Below are 15,043 nucleotides of genomic sequence, written 5' to 3'. Positions count from 1 at the left end.
AAGTACCTGGGATTACAGACATAGGTTATCATGCCTGCCTAAGATGAGGGAATGTTTATATGGAATTCGAAAGATTTAAGTAAAGTTTAACAGGTAGAAAGGAAGGGAAAGGACTGATAGGTAGTGGGAACAGCATATGCAAAAATGGGAGGCCAAAGACAGATCTTTGATATTCTTTTTGCTTGTTTGTTTGTTAATCAGACTTAATATCACCAGAAAACTGGGGAATGAACCCACTTTATCACTGGACCACATCCCCAGCAATTTTTTTTTTTTTTTTGGACTGGGGATTGAACCTAGGGGCACTTTACCACTAAGTTACATGCCCTGCCCTTTTTATTTTTTGAGACAGGGTCTCACTAAGTTGCTTAGAGCCTCGCTTAGTTGCTGAGGATGGCCTTGAACTTAGATCTCCTACCTCAGTCTCCTCAGTCAGTGGAATTATAGGTATGCACCACCACTCCCTGCTGGTACTATCTCTTGTAACCAAGGAAGGGAGTGTGTATATAAAAGGGGTTGTCCATCACCACATCTTCCTAATGGCATATCCTGAGAACAACCCCTGCCCCTAATGTGGACTTACTTGAGTCCAACAGTTCATCAAATGCTTTGATTTTCTTTTTTAATTTATGCCTTGCCACAGACCTGGTAGTTAACCAGACAAGCATAACTTTTCCACTTTTCAGATGAGGAAAGTTAAGCTCAGGTAGGTCAAGTAACCAGTTCAGTCCACAGGCCAAGAGATGCCAGGAGTGGGGCTCAAGAATGGAACTTGAGAGTTCTATTTACCAAGGCGATCTGGTTGCTAACACTTGGAAACTTCTACCTCCAAAATCTGGACACTCAATGATCCTTCTTGTTCCAGAGGATAGGTCTTCTCCAGTTGTGCCACCATTCCCCCACAGCCCTGAATTTCTGACTGCCCCCCAGGTTGCCTCTAACCCCACCAGGAGAAGAAGATGGCCTATGTAAAATCAGCTGATATCTCTGAAATCACCAGGTCAATGCTCAGGTGCCCATGGCTGAAGGATACATACTGTACCAAAGGTAAGGCTGGAATGAACAGGAATAGAGTCAGGGACAGGAGCCTGAAAAGGCAAGGTTACCTGGCTCCCAGTTCCAGGCAGGGCACTAAGTTCAGCAAATCCACTAGAAAGGTCAAGGCAGGCCCCTGGACATATTGATGGCTCCCCCACAGCCCTCAAGGTAAGTCTCTAGCTCTGCAGCAGGATTTACAGGATCCTCTTAATTTGGGACACCTGTGTGTCTCCCCAGCTTGTGCTCCCACGTCTGCACCCTACTCTCCACCTCAACTCTCACACCTCCAAGTCTTCACATAAGGTGTTCCCTGTGTCTAACGCTATTTCCCCTGCTCTATATGGCTAACTCTTACTTGTATGAAGATTGACTTGTGTATAATCTCCTCTGGAGACCTTCCCAGATCCTCCCAGCCAGGTTAGGTGAGATGCCTGTGGGTTTATCACATATATCTGTCTCCATACTTGTTTCTCTCTGTTAATGACTAAGAAACATTTCTGTTTCCTTCATTCTCAAAATGTGGTCCCAGGAGCAACAGCATCATCATCTTACTAGAAATGCCGATTATCAGAGCCCACCCGAAATCCAGTGAATCAGATACAAAGAGTCCCAGAAATTATACTAAACGTCCCAGAAATCTGGGTTTGAAAAAATCTCTCCAAGTGATTCTTGCACACATTTGTTTGAAAAACTGAAGGAGCCAATAGTTTTTACCCTTAACTGAATATTTGAATCATCTGGGGAGCATCCTAAAATGCCTAGGCCCTTTTCCCACAGTATCTGATTCAGTTAGTCTTATGTAGGGTCTAGCTATGCTCAAAGTCCCCCCCAAATAACTCTACTATGCAGCCAAGATTAAGAATACCCGGCTAGTTTCTTAAATTGCAGTTATATAGGAATCACCTAGAATCTTGTCAAAATGAAAATTCTGACTCAGCAGGTCGAAGGTGGAACCTGAGTTTGAGCAATTATGAGAAGCTCCCAGGTTTTGGCACTGCTGCCATTCCACAGACCACATGTTGAGTAGCACAGTACTGTGAGAGTAAGACTGTGAGCCCCCTTAAGGGCAGGAATTATGCCTTACTTATTTACCTTCCTGGTATCTGGCAAAATACCTGATGCTAGCATTCACTAAGTGCTTAATGAACAAATGCCTGAATGAATGATTCTTGAGTCCACTTTGCACCTGCTGTCTTATAAACCATGCACTCTCATCCTCTTGCCAGAACTCAAAGAAGCCATGACTCATGCTCTGCTGCCCTTGTCCTACTACCAGGTAAGACCTCTAATTTTTGCTACTCCAGGAGATGTGTCAAAGCACAGGGACAGCAAACTACTCCTTTCCATGCAAATCAGTTCACAGAAGCCTGACATTCTTAGATGAGTCACTTTCTTCTTTGAGCCTCAGTCACTTTCTTCTTTGAGCCTTCTTTGAGCCTCCTCTGTCACAGATCAGCCCCTGCGCACCTGTTGTAGAGTTGCTAAGACACAAAATCTATAAGGCCCGTGCTATGCAGGGAGTGCTTACTAATGGGAGTCTTTTTTATTGGTTAACATGGGGATTTTTTTTTATACAAAATGCCCAGTTAAGTTTAAATTTCAGATAAACAATTAATGGTTTTTAAGTATAAATATGTTCAAAATTTCCAAATATTTATTACCTGAAATCCAGGTTGAACTTGAGCTTGACATTTGGGTTTTTGTTGTTGCTTTTGTTTGTTTCGCTTATTCTTTGCTAAATCTGGATATCCTGCTCACCATAAGTCAGTGCTCCATTTTCTGAAATCATGACAATCAGTTAAAAACCTCTGACTGAAGTTTCCTTTCCCTGTTGCACAGAGAGATCTGTTGTAAATATAGGAGGGCTTGAGAAGAGACAAGGATGGATCCCAGACAAACCCTTGGAGAAAGTCCTTGCCCCACCCCAAAACCCCACTACAATGGAGCTAGAGTTACGGTTAAGAGCTGGGAGTGTGCTCAGTGGTAAGAGCACCTGTGTGGCATGCATGAGGCCCTGGGCTCCATCCCAGTACTGCAGGAATGCGTACCGTACACACACACACACACACACACACACACACACACACACACCAAAGTTAAGAGCTAGATTATCTGAAGGAAGTCTGCTTTCCTAACTAACCTATTATGTTCATGAAGGCAGGAAAGATAACCGCATCCCTAGCAGATAGCAGATATTCAATAAATATCTGAATGATCAGTAGTCTATCTTTTCCCCTCCTTTAATCCACTCAACCCCAACTCTTGCCCTTTCATGTCCCTGACCAAATGACCCTTTCAAAATGCTTCAAGATCCCCAAATAACCAAACTGTATTCAGATCAACTTATAGGTTGCTTTGCAATCTGGTCCTTCTTTGTTCTTCAAGACAACCTCAAGAGGGGAACAGAAGAACAAGGATTATTAGTTCCATTTTATACATGAGAGGTCTGAGACCTTGGCAGGGTGAAATAACTTGCCCAAGTCACGAAGCGGGTTAGGAGATAGCTGTAACTCCAGCCCAGGTGGGAGACTAGAGGGTGTCTCTCTCACCCCACCCTCTTCTCCTCTACTCTCCCCTTCCCAGACCCCCAGAACTCAAGTAAAAGTCTGGGGGGCCCCTCTGACTACTCTGCCACTTGCACCTCTCAGTCACCAAAGGAAGAGTTTCCCCTAAAACCGGAGTGCTGGAGGCAGCATCTGGGCAAGCTGAACTTAGTTCCTTCCTGCTACTCCAAGAAGTTTGAGATGTACACACACTGGCTCACCGTGTATGACCGGCGAAAGGAGCGGGAGAACGAGAAGATGCTACGGAAAATGAGAGACAACGCTAGGTGTGGGTTTTTTTGTTTGTTTGTTTTTTGTACTTTCCACATCTAGGAAAGAGAAGAAGGGCAAGTACAGGGTAGGCCTGGGGGTTAGGAGGCAGCAAATCTGCCTACAGATCCCAGAGAGGACCTGGGGTAGATATCACTGCCTTTCTCTGGTCTGAACTCTGAGCTGGACTGAGTCCCTGTAGCAGAGGTGGGGTTGTGACTTGAGGAAAGAGCAAGGAAACCAAGGATGCTTGTGCAATTTCTCATACAGGTATCTCAAAGAGGGCACCCACATCCCAAACTGCTATCCCCCCATGAGTAAGTTGGCTACAAGATACCAGGTGGGATCCAGACCCTTCGAACCTATCATTGACCCCCAGAAGTGGCAAAGATTAAAGGTTAGGACCCTTGTGGGAAGGAGAATGGGGAGACTCCCTCCTGGTGGGTGCCTTTACTTTGGGCTCACACAATCCTTTAGTCCTCAGTCCTTGCCTGCTTGTGCAGAGGGTGGAAGGGGATTGGAGGGGAGATTGGTTGAACTCCTTTCATTAGAAGTTCTTTATCTTTCTCTTTCTTCCTTTCCATTGCCTGGCTTGGATGGGCAGGAACTTACAGAAATGCTGAAATCTCCGAGAGAGGATGAGCAGTCCTATGCAGCACATGTGAGGAGTGGCAAGGGTGGAGGAGGGTTGTTTCGGGTAGAGCTTGGCTGAGCTGGAAAGCCAAAAGCAGCTGGAGGTGAATGGTGGATATGGAGGTAGTGTTCCAAGTGTAAATTCCAGCTGTGTCCAAAAAACAGGAACTCTGGGAGGTGGTGGCCAAGCTCTCTTCCCTTTCCTCCAACCTCTTTCTGCAGGCTCTGGGGTGCCTGGGCAGCAGAGACAAGTTTGTCATGGAGGCACTATGGCAGGTGGTGAGTCTTGGGGCTGCATGGAGTTCAAAAAAGGAGGAAACAGGGTCTGAAATGTGCAGAGGGTATGCACACAGACACAAGACAAGACTCCCCAGGGTGCCAGACTGATAGGTCACATCCAGTGGGGAAAGAGTTACCATGCCCTTAGTTCCTTAAAGAGCAGCTTGAAGAAAGCGGAAATCTAACCTCCTTGGTCTAACAGAAAAGATGGTACACTGAAAAGCCAAGAACTGGGGCTGAGCTCATTCTCTACCTTAAATGAAACAATACTCCAGGCCTGTATCAATTTACACCTAGGAGCAAGTGTTCTAATCCATAATCTCATTTAAATTCTACAACATTAGGAATAGTTTTTAGTATCTAACCTTCTAATAAGAAAGTAAAAGCTCTGAGAATCCAAGGGTTTTTAGTGAAAGCCAAGTGGCTGCTAGATACCAGATAGAGATCTGAATAAAAGTCTAACTCACGGGTTCAGGGTTCCTTGCATTGCACCATTCTGTCTGAACCCGATTTCAGCACACACAGGTCACTCTCTAGGTCTGTTTCTTCTTTGGTAAAATTGAGAAGTTAAACTGACATGATCCCTAAAGTCTGACATTCCATCACTTGATGCTGTTTCCATCACCTGTTTCTTAAATCAGGCCCACTCTGGTAAAAAGAAAGTGAAGTATGAGGCCTATCGAACCCTGGCCATCCTAGGTGAGTCTGATCTCTCCCTGGGCAGGGGGCTGGGGGAGGTGCAAAAGTGCAGCCACTTTCTCTTTGGGTAAGGGCAGAAGGGAGTGGAGTGTGCACCCTCTCCAACCTAGCATTTGGCAGGGTCTGGAAACTATCCTAGGTGCTGTTGAGCAGAGAGAGGAAGGTGTAGGGAAAAGGGAGAATGGATTGAAGAGGAAAAGGAGAGCTTCTGGAACTGTGTTCATGCTCGGACAGCTGCTCAGGTGTCCTGGGAAAATGGGCAGCACCTTGAGACCCAGTACCAGGAACGTCTGTCTAGAGAATACAGGGGAGTTCAATGGGTCCTTGAAAGAGGAGCGGTCCTGGCAGTTCTGCCCTGACCTGAGAACCCTCCCCATCCAGGCTGCTTGAATAAGCATGTGATCCAGGCTTTCATCAAACAGTTGAAGGGGAAAAATGAGGGTCGAAGGATGGAGATGCTGATGGGCCTGCGAGCAGCTCTGAACTCCTGGGCTGCCGGCCCTAAAGACAAGGTGATTGGGAGGAGAGTCTGTAACTGGTGCAGAGCAGGTCAAGGTAAATGACCCGTTTGGCTGGGGATTGGGACAGGAAGGTGACCTACCCTTCAGATTAATAAAGCATTGTGCTTGTGGAGTCCCCTCTAGAGCTGAACAGAAGCATATGGCTTGTCCACTTGCCAATCAGACAACCTCTGAAAAGCCAGCTTTCAGAGCCACAGTTTGTTCATCTTTAAAATGGAGATAGTTATTATCTTGTGGCATTGTTGGAAAGATTACGTGACATAACATATCATGCCTATTATAATGCCTGTATTCTTTAAATGGTAACCACCAAGCCAGTTGTGGTGGTGCCCACTTGTAATCCCAGTGACTCTAAAGCCTGAGGCAGGAGGATCCCAAGTTCAAGGCCAGCCTTAGCAATTTAACAAGACCCTGTCTCAAAATAAAAAAAAATTTTAAAAGGACTATGGAACTACTATGTAGTTATTTAGTCATATAGTTATGTACTAATTATAATGCTCTCAAAAAAAAAAGCAAACTCTAAATGGTAACCATTATTGTTATCTCTAAAAAAACCTATTAGAGCAAAACCTCTGTCCATAGGGGACAAGAACCCAACTGAGTTTTCTTGACACTTCTCTCAGTTTGTTTTTGTCCCCTCCCCACCTCCTTTTAGAGTCCTCTTCCTTTGACTCTATCACTGCTTCATATGAAAGAAAATCCTTCATTCATCCATTTATTGAGCAAATATATATTACATAGTTTCCATATGCCAGGCACTAACATAGGCCCTTAAGATACATCAGCAAACCAAATAGGATCCCTGCTCTTGTGAAGCTTACACTCTAGTGGAGGGAGACATACTATAACCAAAAAACTTAGAAAATTACATAGTATGTCAGGTGACAAGTGCAATGGAAAAAAATTATATAACAGGGGGAGGGTCACCAGGAATGTCAAACAGAGATGGAGATGGGATGAAATTTAAACATAATAGGGAAGGTCTCCTTTGGAAGGTCTCCTTTAGAATGTCCATTTGAACAAAGACGTGAAGAAGGTAAGGGGGTTAGCCTTACAGGTGTCTGAGAGAAGGCATGCTGAACATAAGAGGGCCAGTAGATGAAGACAGGAGTGTGTTTGCTGAGGTCTGGGATCAGCAAGGCTAGTGGGGTAGAATTGAAATAGGAATTCAGAGGGCAATAGGAAGAGAAGTTCAGGTCAGAGAAGTTAAAACAGGAGGCTAGACTGTCTGTGGCCTTTTGGGCTACTTTAAGTACTTGGGAGGTTTTTGAGCAGAGCTGTAACAAGATCTAATTTACGTTTTAAAAGGTTTACTCTGACTGAAACTGAAACAATCCTGGTAAGATATAATGGTGGCTTGGACCATGGTAGTCACAGTGGAGTTATTAAGAAATGATGAAGTTCAAGATGTAAGTAAAACTCTGTTGGACTGGACATGAGCTCCAGTGAGGAAATCAGGGTAAAGCCAAGATTTGGGGCCTAGTAACTAAAGGGACAAAATTGCCATCAATTAAGGTTAAGGGAATTCCCAGACAACAGGTCTGGAGGTAACAGCCAAAGTCCAGTTTGAGATGACTTTTGGTAACTCCAAGGAAGATGGCAAGTAAATGGTTGGATAAGTATAATTTGGAGTTTGGGAGAGAAGTCTGAACTAGAGAAGGAAGTTGGGATTTGTAAGCATACAGATGGCACTCAACATCACTAAACTACATGAGATTTTTAAGACCAAAACTCCAGTTTGGAGCATTCCAATGTTACGAGGTCAGAGAAAAGAAGAAGGAATCAGTAACTATTGAGAAATACCCAATGAAGTTGGATGACAAACCCAAAGGGTGGAATTCTGAAAATCAAGTGAAAAATGTCAAGGAAGAACCTTATGTCAAGGAAGAACCTTATCAGGAAATGTAAGCACTGAGGATTGATATGTGGATATAACAATGTGGGCATCGCTAATTGTCTTAACTGAATCATTTTCATGGTGTGATAGTGGTAAATGACTGATTACCGTGGATTTAAGAGAGATTGGGCAGAAAGAAATGTGATAAGTCTCTATGCTGAAGATAATGATCCATTAATTAGGAAATGATTTTGAAGAAGTGAGAAGAGTTGTTGCAGCTGTGTCTTTGAGTGGGTGAGAGGGGATGAGATCTGGTATAGTTCATAGCAAAGAGCAGAAAGAAAGAGGAAGTGAGATGGAGGTAGTGGTAGGTATATTTGGAACTCCCTTTCTAGATGCTTTTATTTTCTTAGTGAAGTAGGAAGCAGAGCCATCAGCTGAGAGTGAAATAGAGGAAAAATGTTAGAGGCTCCAGAGGAAAAAGTGTGAATTAAGATAAAGGAAAAGAGAATTGCCTTAAGAAAAACTATAATTATTGATTTAAAAAAAATAGATGTACCTAAGGTTTGTGCTCATACATGTAGCAAGATGAATCATGACTATTTTTCTCCAGAAAGTGCAGACACAGAGTAAGTGAGGAGCTGGATGTAACTAGCATCAAGGTTCTGTCAAGGGAGTATAATGAAACAAGAGTGGGTAAAGAAGTTGAGGGTGAGTCAGGGTAATGACTGTAGTAGAACCATGGAATTCAAGCTGGGTAGAGGGAAGAGGAGGAGCAGTGAAAAGGTGGCAGGCTCAGGGGATCATTAGTCCTTTGTGGAACCAAACCATGGTTGGCATTGGGAAGTGAGCTGGAAAAACAGGAGGTGATGCTCAGAGAGTGGTATCCATGAAATGGAGATGATGGAGAAGTTGCTGGGATGGGTGATGATTAAGTTTCTCTGTGGTATGATTGGCTGAGGAAGAGGGAGGAAGTTATTGGAGGAGAGCCATTAGATCAATTACATGTATGTATTTTTTTAAATACCAGGAATTAAGATAGCTGAAGTATTAAAGAAGTAACAGTCATTCCTTCTACAAGATAAAGTCAGGAAGAAATCAGGAGATATGACCTAAAAGCAATTAGGTGGCAGCAAAAATAAGGTGAAGTGGATGAAATAATGTAGTGGCATGAAATTCATTTTAGAGAGAAAGGAGAATGGTTTGAATAAGCCCTTTTACAAAGCATAAAGCCTGACTGAAGACATAGCATCTCCAACTGTCCATTTCAAATACTATCTCCTTTTCAGAGGATTCAAATCGGAGATGAAGAAACTCTAGTGGATGTGCTGCAGACAGTGATAAAGAATTCATCACATGAAGCAGCTCTGGAGGCAGCCTTGTGCTTAGGTTTCCTGAGACCTTGCAGCCAAATGGCCCAAGAGTTTTTGCTGGAGTGCCTGGGCCAAAGGCCCCAGACCCAACAGATGAAGGTGTGAAAGGAAGGAGGCTGGACTCTGGGGAGCACTGGGGAAAGAGAGACCACTACTTACTTGGGTGGCGTTGGGTCCTGTCATACTCATCCCAAGAAAATATGCTTTGGCTGGAAGCACAGAAGGGGCCTCTGTGTGTTTATGAAGATATTTTTTGCATAAGTATAAGATTATGTGGACGTATAAATGTGCACATCTTTGTATATTTGATATGTATGAGAGCTCATTTATGTATGTGCACTAAGTGTAAACACGAACTTGTGTTTTCACTCAAGAGGTAAAGAGGCAGAAGGAACAGACCTGTTCCCCACCAGCTCTAGGCTGAGCCCCCAAATCCATCTGGCCATTCAGATACTTGTCGGTATACACTTGGATACCCTGCCCACCTCACCCCTCACAGGCACTTAGGATGCTGGTCAAGGTGATGCATGTACACTCAGCGGCAGTCATCACGGCCATTCTGGACCAGCTATGTTCTGCTGTTATCCTTGAGGTGAGCTCTGGGCTGCCCTCTACTCTTCTTTCCTCAGCATTTGGACAGGGTGGGATGATGAGAAGTGGGACCTATCTTCCATACCTCCCCACTCCTGCCCTCAGGACCGCTTTGAAGCTATCCAGATGCTCAGAATCTTTGGGTTGGAAAAGATCCAGGCACATGGACTAGAGGAAATCACATTTGACCTGCTCAAGAGGAAGACACATAATGAACCCTTCCATGTGAGATCACAGCTCCCAAGCCCACGCTGCCCAAACCTGTCTCCTCTCCCTTCTCTGCAGACCTTAGCTTCCACACCAGCCCCACTCATCTTAACCCATTCCGTTCCCCTAACACCACCATGTTTTCAAACCACCTTGTCTTTCACTAAGACAATCCGCAGCTCAAAGTGCCCTGAATCATCCCTCCCTTACTTAGAGAAGCAAGGTTTTAAAAAAAAAAAAAAAAAAAAAAATCTTGCCTCATACTATAAACTCCATTCTCTTCCACCTATTAAAATGCTGTTGCTCTTTCAAGACCTTTCCAAATGACACCTCCTACGGGAAGCTTTCCCAAATCACCAAATTCAGCCTTGCCATTTTCTATGTTCTTTTACTTTTTATCAATACTATCGCTTGCTACAGAGCCAGCACTCCTGTAAACATTTTTCTAAAATGTAGATCCCATTGTCACACCTTTGCATAAAACTTTTTCTTGGTGCCCTCACGCTGGCTTACTTTACTGGAGCCCTGCCTACCTCTCTAGCTTCATTTCTCACCTGTATGTCCCTCAGAGACACATGAACAACCATGTCCTGATTTCCACGTAATGTCCCAGTGTAATTACTCTGAAGAGTCTCAGTTTGGTCACCTCACTGGTCTGAACTATTTTCAGCTCTTTGTCCTCTCTGCACTTTTCTGGCCTCCAGACTTTTGCACAAACACCCCACTCTGGCTAAGTCCCACTTACCCTTCAAGTTTCAGCTGAGGCATCACCTCCTCCTCCAGGGGAGATCTTCCTTGTACCCAACACTGAATCACACATCCTCCGTATGCACCTATGCAATACTGCAACTGCCTATTCACTTGTCTGCTTCTTTCACCAGACTCTGCACTCAAGGCAGGGACAGTACATAGCAAAATGGAAGTGTTCAATAAAGATTTGTACAGTACTTTAGTGCACAACCCTGCATTCCCTCTTTTTGCTGTTCCACTTTGATCCCTCTGCAGGCTGTGAGGCAGGCTGTGGCTGAAGCTATAGAAGACCTCAAGATGAAGCCTATGATGCTGAACTTGATGGAGGAGTGAGTGGCCTGGGCTGGGAGCTGCCAGAGACAAATCCTAGGCTGTGGAAAGGGAATTGAGGGTTTGGCTGAGAACCTTGCCTATGCTGCTGGTTAAATCATACTTTGACCCTGGAAGTTTTGTTCATCTGTGAAAAGAGGCCAATAATACTACTCAGGATTGCAGTAAAGCTCAAATTAATGTAACTTGAAAGCAACTTTTAAAAAGTATTCCTGGGGCTGGGGATGTGGCTCAAGCAGTAACACGCTCGCCTGGCATGCACAGGGCGCTGGGTTCGATCCTCAGCACCACATAAAAATAAAATAAAGATGTTGTGTCCACCAAAAACTGAAAAATAAATATTAAAAAAAAAGTATTCCTGGATTGATGTGAGTCCTGATCATAGGAAGTGCCTTGTGGCAAACTATTGTACCTACTTTCCCTCTTCCAGTGCCTTTCCTGACCTGAGAAATGAGAGAGGGAAATTAAATTAGCATCACACATCAGCATTAGACCCAACTCACTCTGGGCCTGAGAAGCAGCCAAACTACCTCCCATTCTCCCTCTTAATTGGACATTTTTACTCCCTTCTGCACAGGCAACTGATGGATCCAAATCCTGCTGCACGCCAAGAAGCAGTCATTTCTCTGGTAAAGTGGGCTCTGCTTCTCTGACCCAATTCCTGAGATATGTGGAAGGCAGGGGGCATGGGTGATTGAGCAGTCATGAAGGGAAAGAAATGGCTCTCAAGTTTGGGGAGGTTAATTTTAGAATCCTAACCCTCTCTCATGAGAACTTTCTCTTTAAGTTTGGAGATGGATAGGATAAGGGACAAGAGATGAGTGTTACTGGATATTGTAGAAATTGTCTCAACTCTTCCTCATAAATAATGGGAATTAGAACCTTATGCAGTGGCTCAAAAGGCAAAGAAGGGGTAATCTCAGCTGGGAAACATCATCTCCTCCTCTCTCTAGGACACAGGGTCATCCCAGAGGGACTAGAATGGGAAAGAGGAATGGGCACCTTCCCAGGGCTGGCTACTTAGGCAGTCTCACTTGCCTCTGCCAGGGCGTCCTGGGGATCCGTGGTTCACAAGTGTTCTACTTGCTCTTGGACATGTTAGACACGGAAGAGAACCAGGCTATGAAGAAAAGTGTAAGATATTCCTGCTACTTTCTAATCTTTTCTCCGCTTCCTCCAAATCTCACAAAGGGGGTAAGTTCTCAGACACTGTCCTTGAGGCCATAGTGGCCTGTGGCTAGTTTCCCCTCTCCTGGGTAATCCCTCCCCTTCCAACCTGAGTCCATATTCAGCTAGCCCTGTCAGTTTTTGTTTCAATGCAGCTACAAGAAACATTAATTCTTTGTGCCTCAACTGATCCCTGGATCCAAAACATGCTGAAGAACAAGGTTTTCTGTGTCTATGAGGCACCTAAGACCAATGAGAAGGCAAAGCCTACAGGATTCTGGAAGGAACCTGAGAAGCCAGAAGAGTTAAATATTCAAGATTTTCGACTTGCTAAGTTGAACCCTTTGCTTATTGCAAAGTCCATCTCCAAGTCAGATCAGAAGAAAAAATTGCACGATTTTCCACCCTGTTTCCCTAAACCACAAAAAGAAACGCCACAGGTCACAGGCCCCTGGGAGCCAGGGATTAGGAAACAGTTGAGAATCCTTGCTCAATCCTCCAAATAGATCAGCTCTTTGGGCCTAACCCCCATTCTCTCCCTGAGGATGACTCCCGTGCTTCCCTGAAGAAAACAATCCATATATCTTTCCTGAATAAAGGAATATCTCTGTACTTACCACATCTCTCTGAATCACCATTGCTGTTTCTTCATCAGAGGTTGCATAGAACATACATCTTCTCACTCTTGGTAAGGGGTTCTTTCCATGTAGCCAATCACATGTCCTTTCATCGAGGAAAGAGGGAAGGACAGAGCCACAACTTCTCTGGGCCATCCTGCCTCCCTAAACCAAGTCCTTGTCTGTTTGATGATAAAGCTAGAGAATTGAGTGTCTGCCTAAAGAGGGATGCTGAGGGAAATGTAGGAGAAAATGCTAGGAGGCTTAGTTCTTGGACCATTTCTTCTTTCTAACTCCCCCGACCCTAGCCCACTAAGGTGTCTAGGACATACTTAAGCTTTAATCAGCGTCAACCAATCTTTTTGCAGCACCCACTTGCTAAGTACATTGCTAGTTTTTATTGACCTCAGAGTCATTCCCTTCAAGACCCTATTTACTCTGTAAAACAGATTTAGTTTTCCCCTTATTTCTACTAGTTTCAGTTTTCCTTTGCCAAAAGGACCAACCACATCAGTCCCCACAAGCCACCACCCCTTTCAAGAAGGGAAAGTCCAGACTTTGAAGTTAGACAAATCTGAAATTTAATCATAAGGCCCATGACTTAATAGATCTTTGACTTTGGAAGAGTTATTTAACATTTCTGATACGGTTTTGCCACCTATAAATTGAAGAAAATCATGCCTATTACCTTAGAGAACACCTATGAAGATTAATATAAAGACTAACAGTGCCTGGCATTACATGGTAAACACTCAAATATGAACTTCCTTCCTTTTCTTTCTTCAGTGGTTCACATGAGCCTGTCTCCTGTCACTCCTGTTACTCCCCAATCGTAATGAAATGATCTCATAGGAGATCAAGTTCTTCTCGCCAAGCAGAGGTCAAATGGGTGCTCTCTTCCACTTTACAACACCCCAGGCTCTAGAGCAGATCAAACAGTTATTCTGAATTTAGTATATTATGTTGTTCAGCTTTATCTCCCAATCTGCCCCACCACTACTAGATTCAAGTAAAAACTCAAAGTGTGGCTTTGCTATTCTGGAGTATAAGCAGCACTGCCTGGGGACCCCTCTAATAGAGCAGCACAAAGTCCAAAGATAGAGAAGTCTTCCTGTCTTGCCTACCCTGTAGTTTAATAAACTTGTCTCGGCCTCAACAGGCTGTAGGTGAATCCATGGCCTTATTAACCATGTTATAGGGTCTCAATGTCTGCAAAATCCTCCTTAGATGTCTCTAATCTTTCCTCTGCATTTGTGGGTATCTTTAGGATGTCTTACCACTCAGCCAGATACCAGTCTCTGGCCAGAAGCACCAAAATCCTAATTTTACCAATCCTCACCATAAGACTTTAGACAAGAGTGAACATAAACCACTTCACAAAACATTGGCTATTTGGTTCATCACAAATGTACCAGAGCCTTCCCAGTACCAAAGTTACCTAGATCAAAAACACTTGGAGCTGGGAACAGTGGCACACGCTTGTAATCTCAGTGGCTCAGGAGGCTGAGATAGGAGGATCACGAGTTCAAAGCCAACCTCAGCAACAGTGAGGGGCTAAGCAACTCAGTGAGACCCTGTCTCTAAATAAAATACAAAATAGGAATGGGGATGTGGCTCAGTAGTAAGTGCCCCTGAGTTTAATCCCCAATACTCACCTAAAAAAAACAAACAAAAAAAAAACTTAAAAGCAAACTTAATTCAAGCAATGTCCCCTTCTTTAGGAGTCCAAAGATACCCAATCATCTCAACCATTAAGATCTACTGGGACTAATCCTTACACACCATACAAAATGTTAAGCCCCCTCCAGCCTTCTTCTCTATCCTGTCTCAAATGCTCCCTCTGATGGCCACCTGGAGGCATCTACACCTCCATATCCCTCTTTCTCAAATATTCTCATCTCTTTGCTGTACCTGATATCTTGATCTCTTGACCAGGCTTCTTCCTGAAATCTCAGATGATGTTCATTTTTTTACATTCTTTCAATGTCACCACTATCCTTTACCTTAATCTGAAAATCAGTGCTTCTCTGAGGGGCCTACCCTCCAACCAACTATACCATACTCTGGTCCACTTACCCATTTCCTCTTTCATTGCCTGACCTCAATCTTGGCATCTCCCTAATGCCATTCCTCTGAACAAGCCCCTCAGCCCTTGATCTCAATGACAAGGATTTTTCCTTTCCATTCA

At 44.1% G+C, this 15,043-nt stretch overlaps 1 protein-coding gene across 1 annotated transcript; it reads left to right on the top strand.

The window, feature by feature from the left end:
- Positions 1 to 404: 404 nt before the first annotated feature.
- Heatr9 (HEAT repeat containing 9) lies at positions 405 to 12,855 on the top strand. The gene is made up of 15 exons (XM_048787825.1): positions 405 to 1,047; positions 2,265 to 2,314; positions 3,687 to 3,868; positions 4,122 to 4,248; positions 4,456 to 4,512; positions 4,707 to 4,763; positions 5,405 to 5,462; positions 5,844 to 5,974; positions 9,110 to 9,292; positions 9,693 to 9,785; positions 9,890 to 10,009; positions 10,997 to 11,070; positions 11,649 to 11,700; positions 12,119 to 12,205; positions 12,394 to 12,855. The coding sequence occupies exons 1-15, from the start codon at positions 960 to 962 to the stop codon at positions 12,742 to 12,744; spliced, it is 1,710 nt and encodes a 569-aa protein (XP_048643782.1). The 5' UTR covers positions 405 to 959; the 3' UTR covers positions 12,745 to 12,855.
- Positions 12,856 to 15,043: the final 2,188 nt, after the last annotated feature.

The sequence above is a fragment of the Marmota marmota genome, unplaced genomic scaffold, assembly GCF_001458135.2.
Source record: "Marmota marmota marmota unplaced genomic scaffold, marMar, whole genome shotgun sequence".
In the NCBI taxonomy this organism is placed as follows: Eukaryota; Metazoa; Chordata; class Mammalia; order Rodentia; family Sciuridae; genus Marmota; species Marmota marmota.
Note: the sequence above shows the minus strand (reverse complement) of the source record. Positions and strands in the feature narration are given on the sequence as shown.

Coding starts and splice junctions, on each gene's coding strand:
- Heatr9 (XM_048787825.1), top strand. CDS start 960: ATGGCCTATGTAAAATCAGCTGATATCTCTGAAATCACCAGGTCAATG. Junction 3,869..4,121: donor AAAATGAGAGACAACGCTAG/GTGTGGGTTTTT, acceptor TTTCTCATACAG/GTATCTCAAAGAGGGCACCC. Junction 10,010..10,996: donor CACATAATGAACCCTTCCAT/GTGAGATCACAG, acceptor ATCCCTCTGCAG/GCTGTGAGGCAGGCTGTGGC.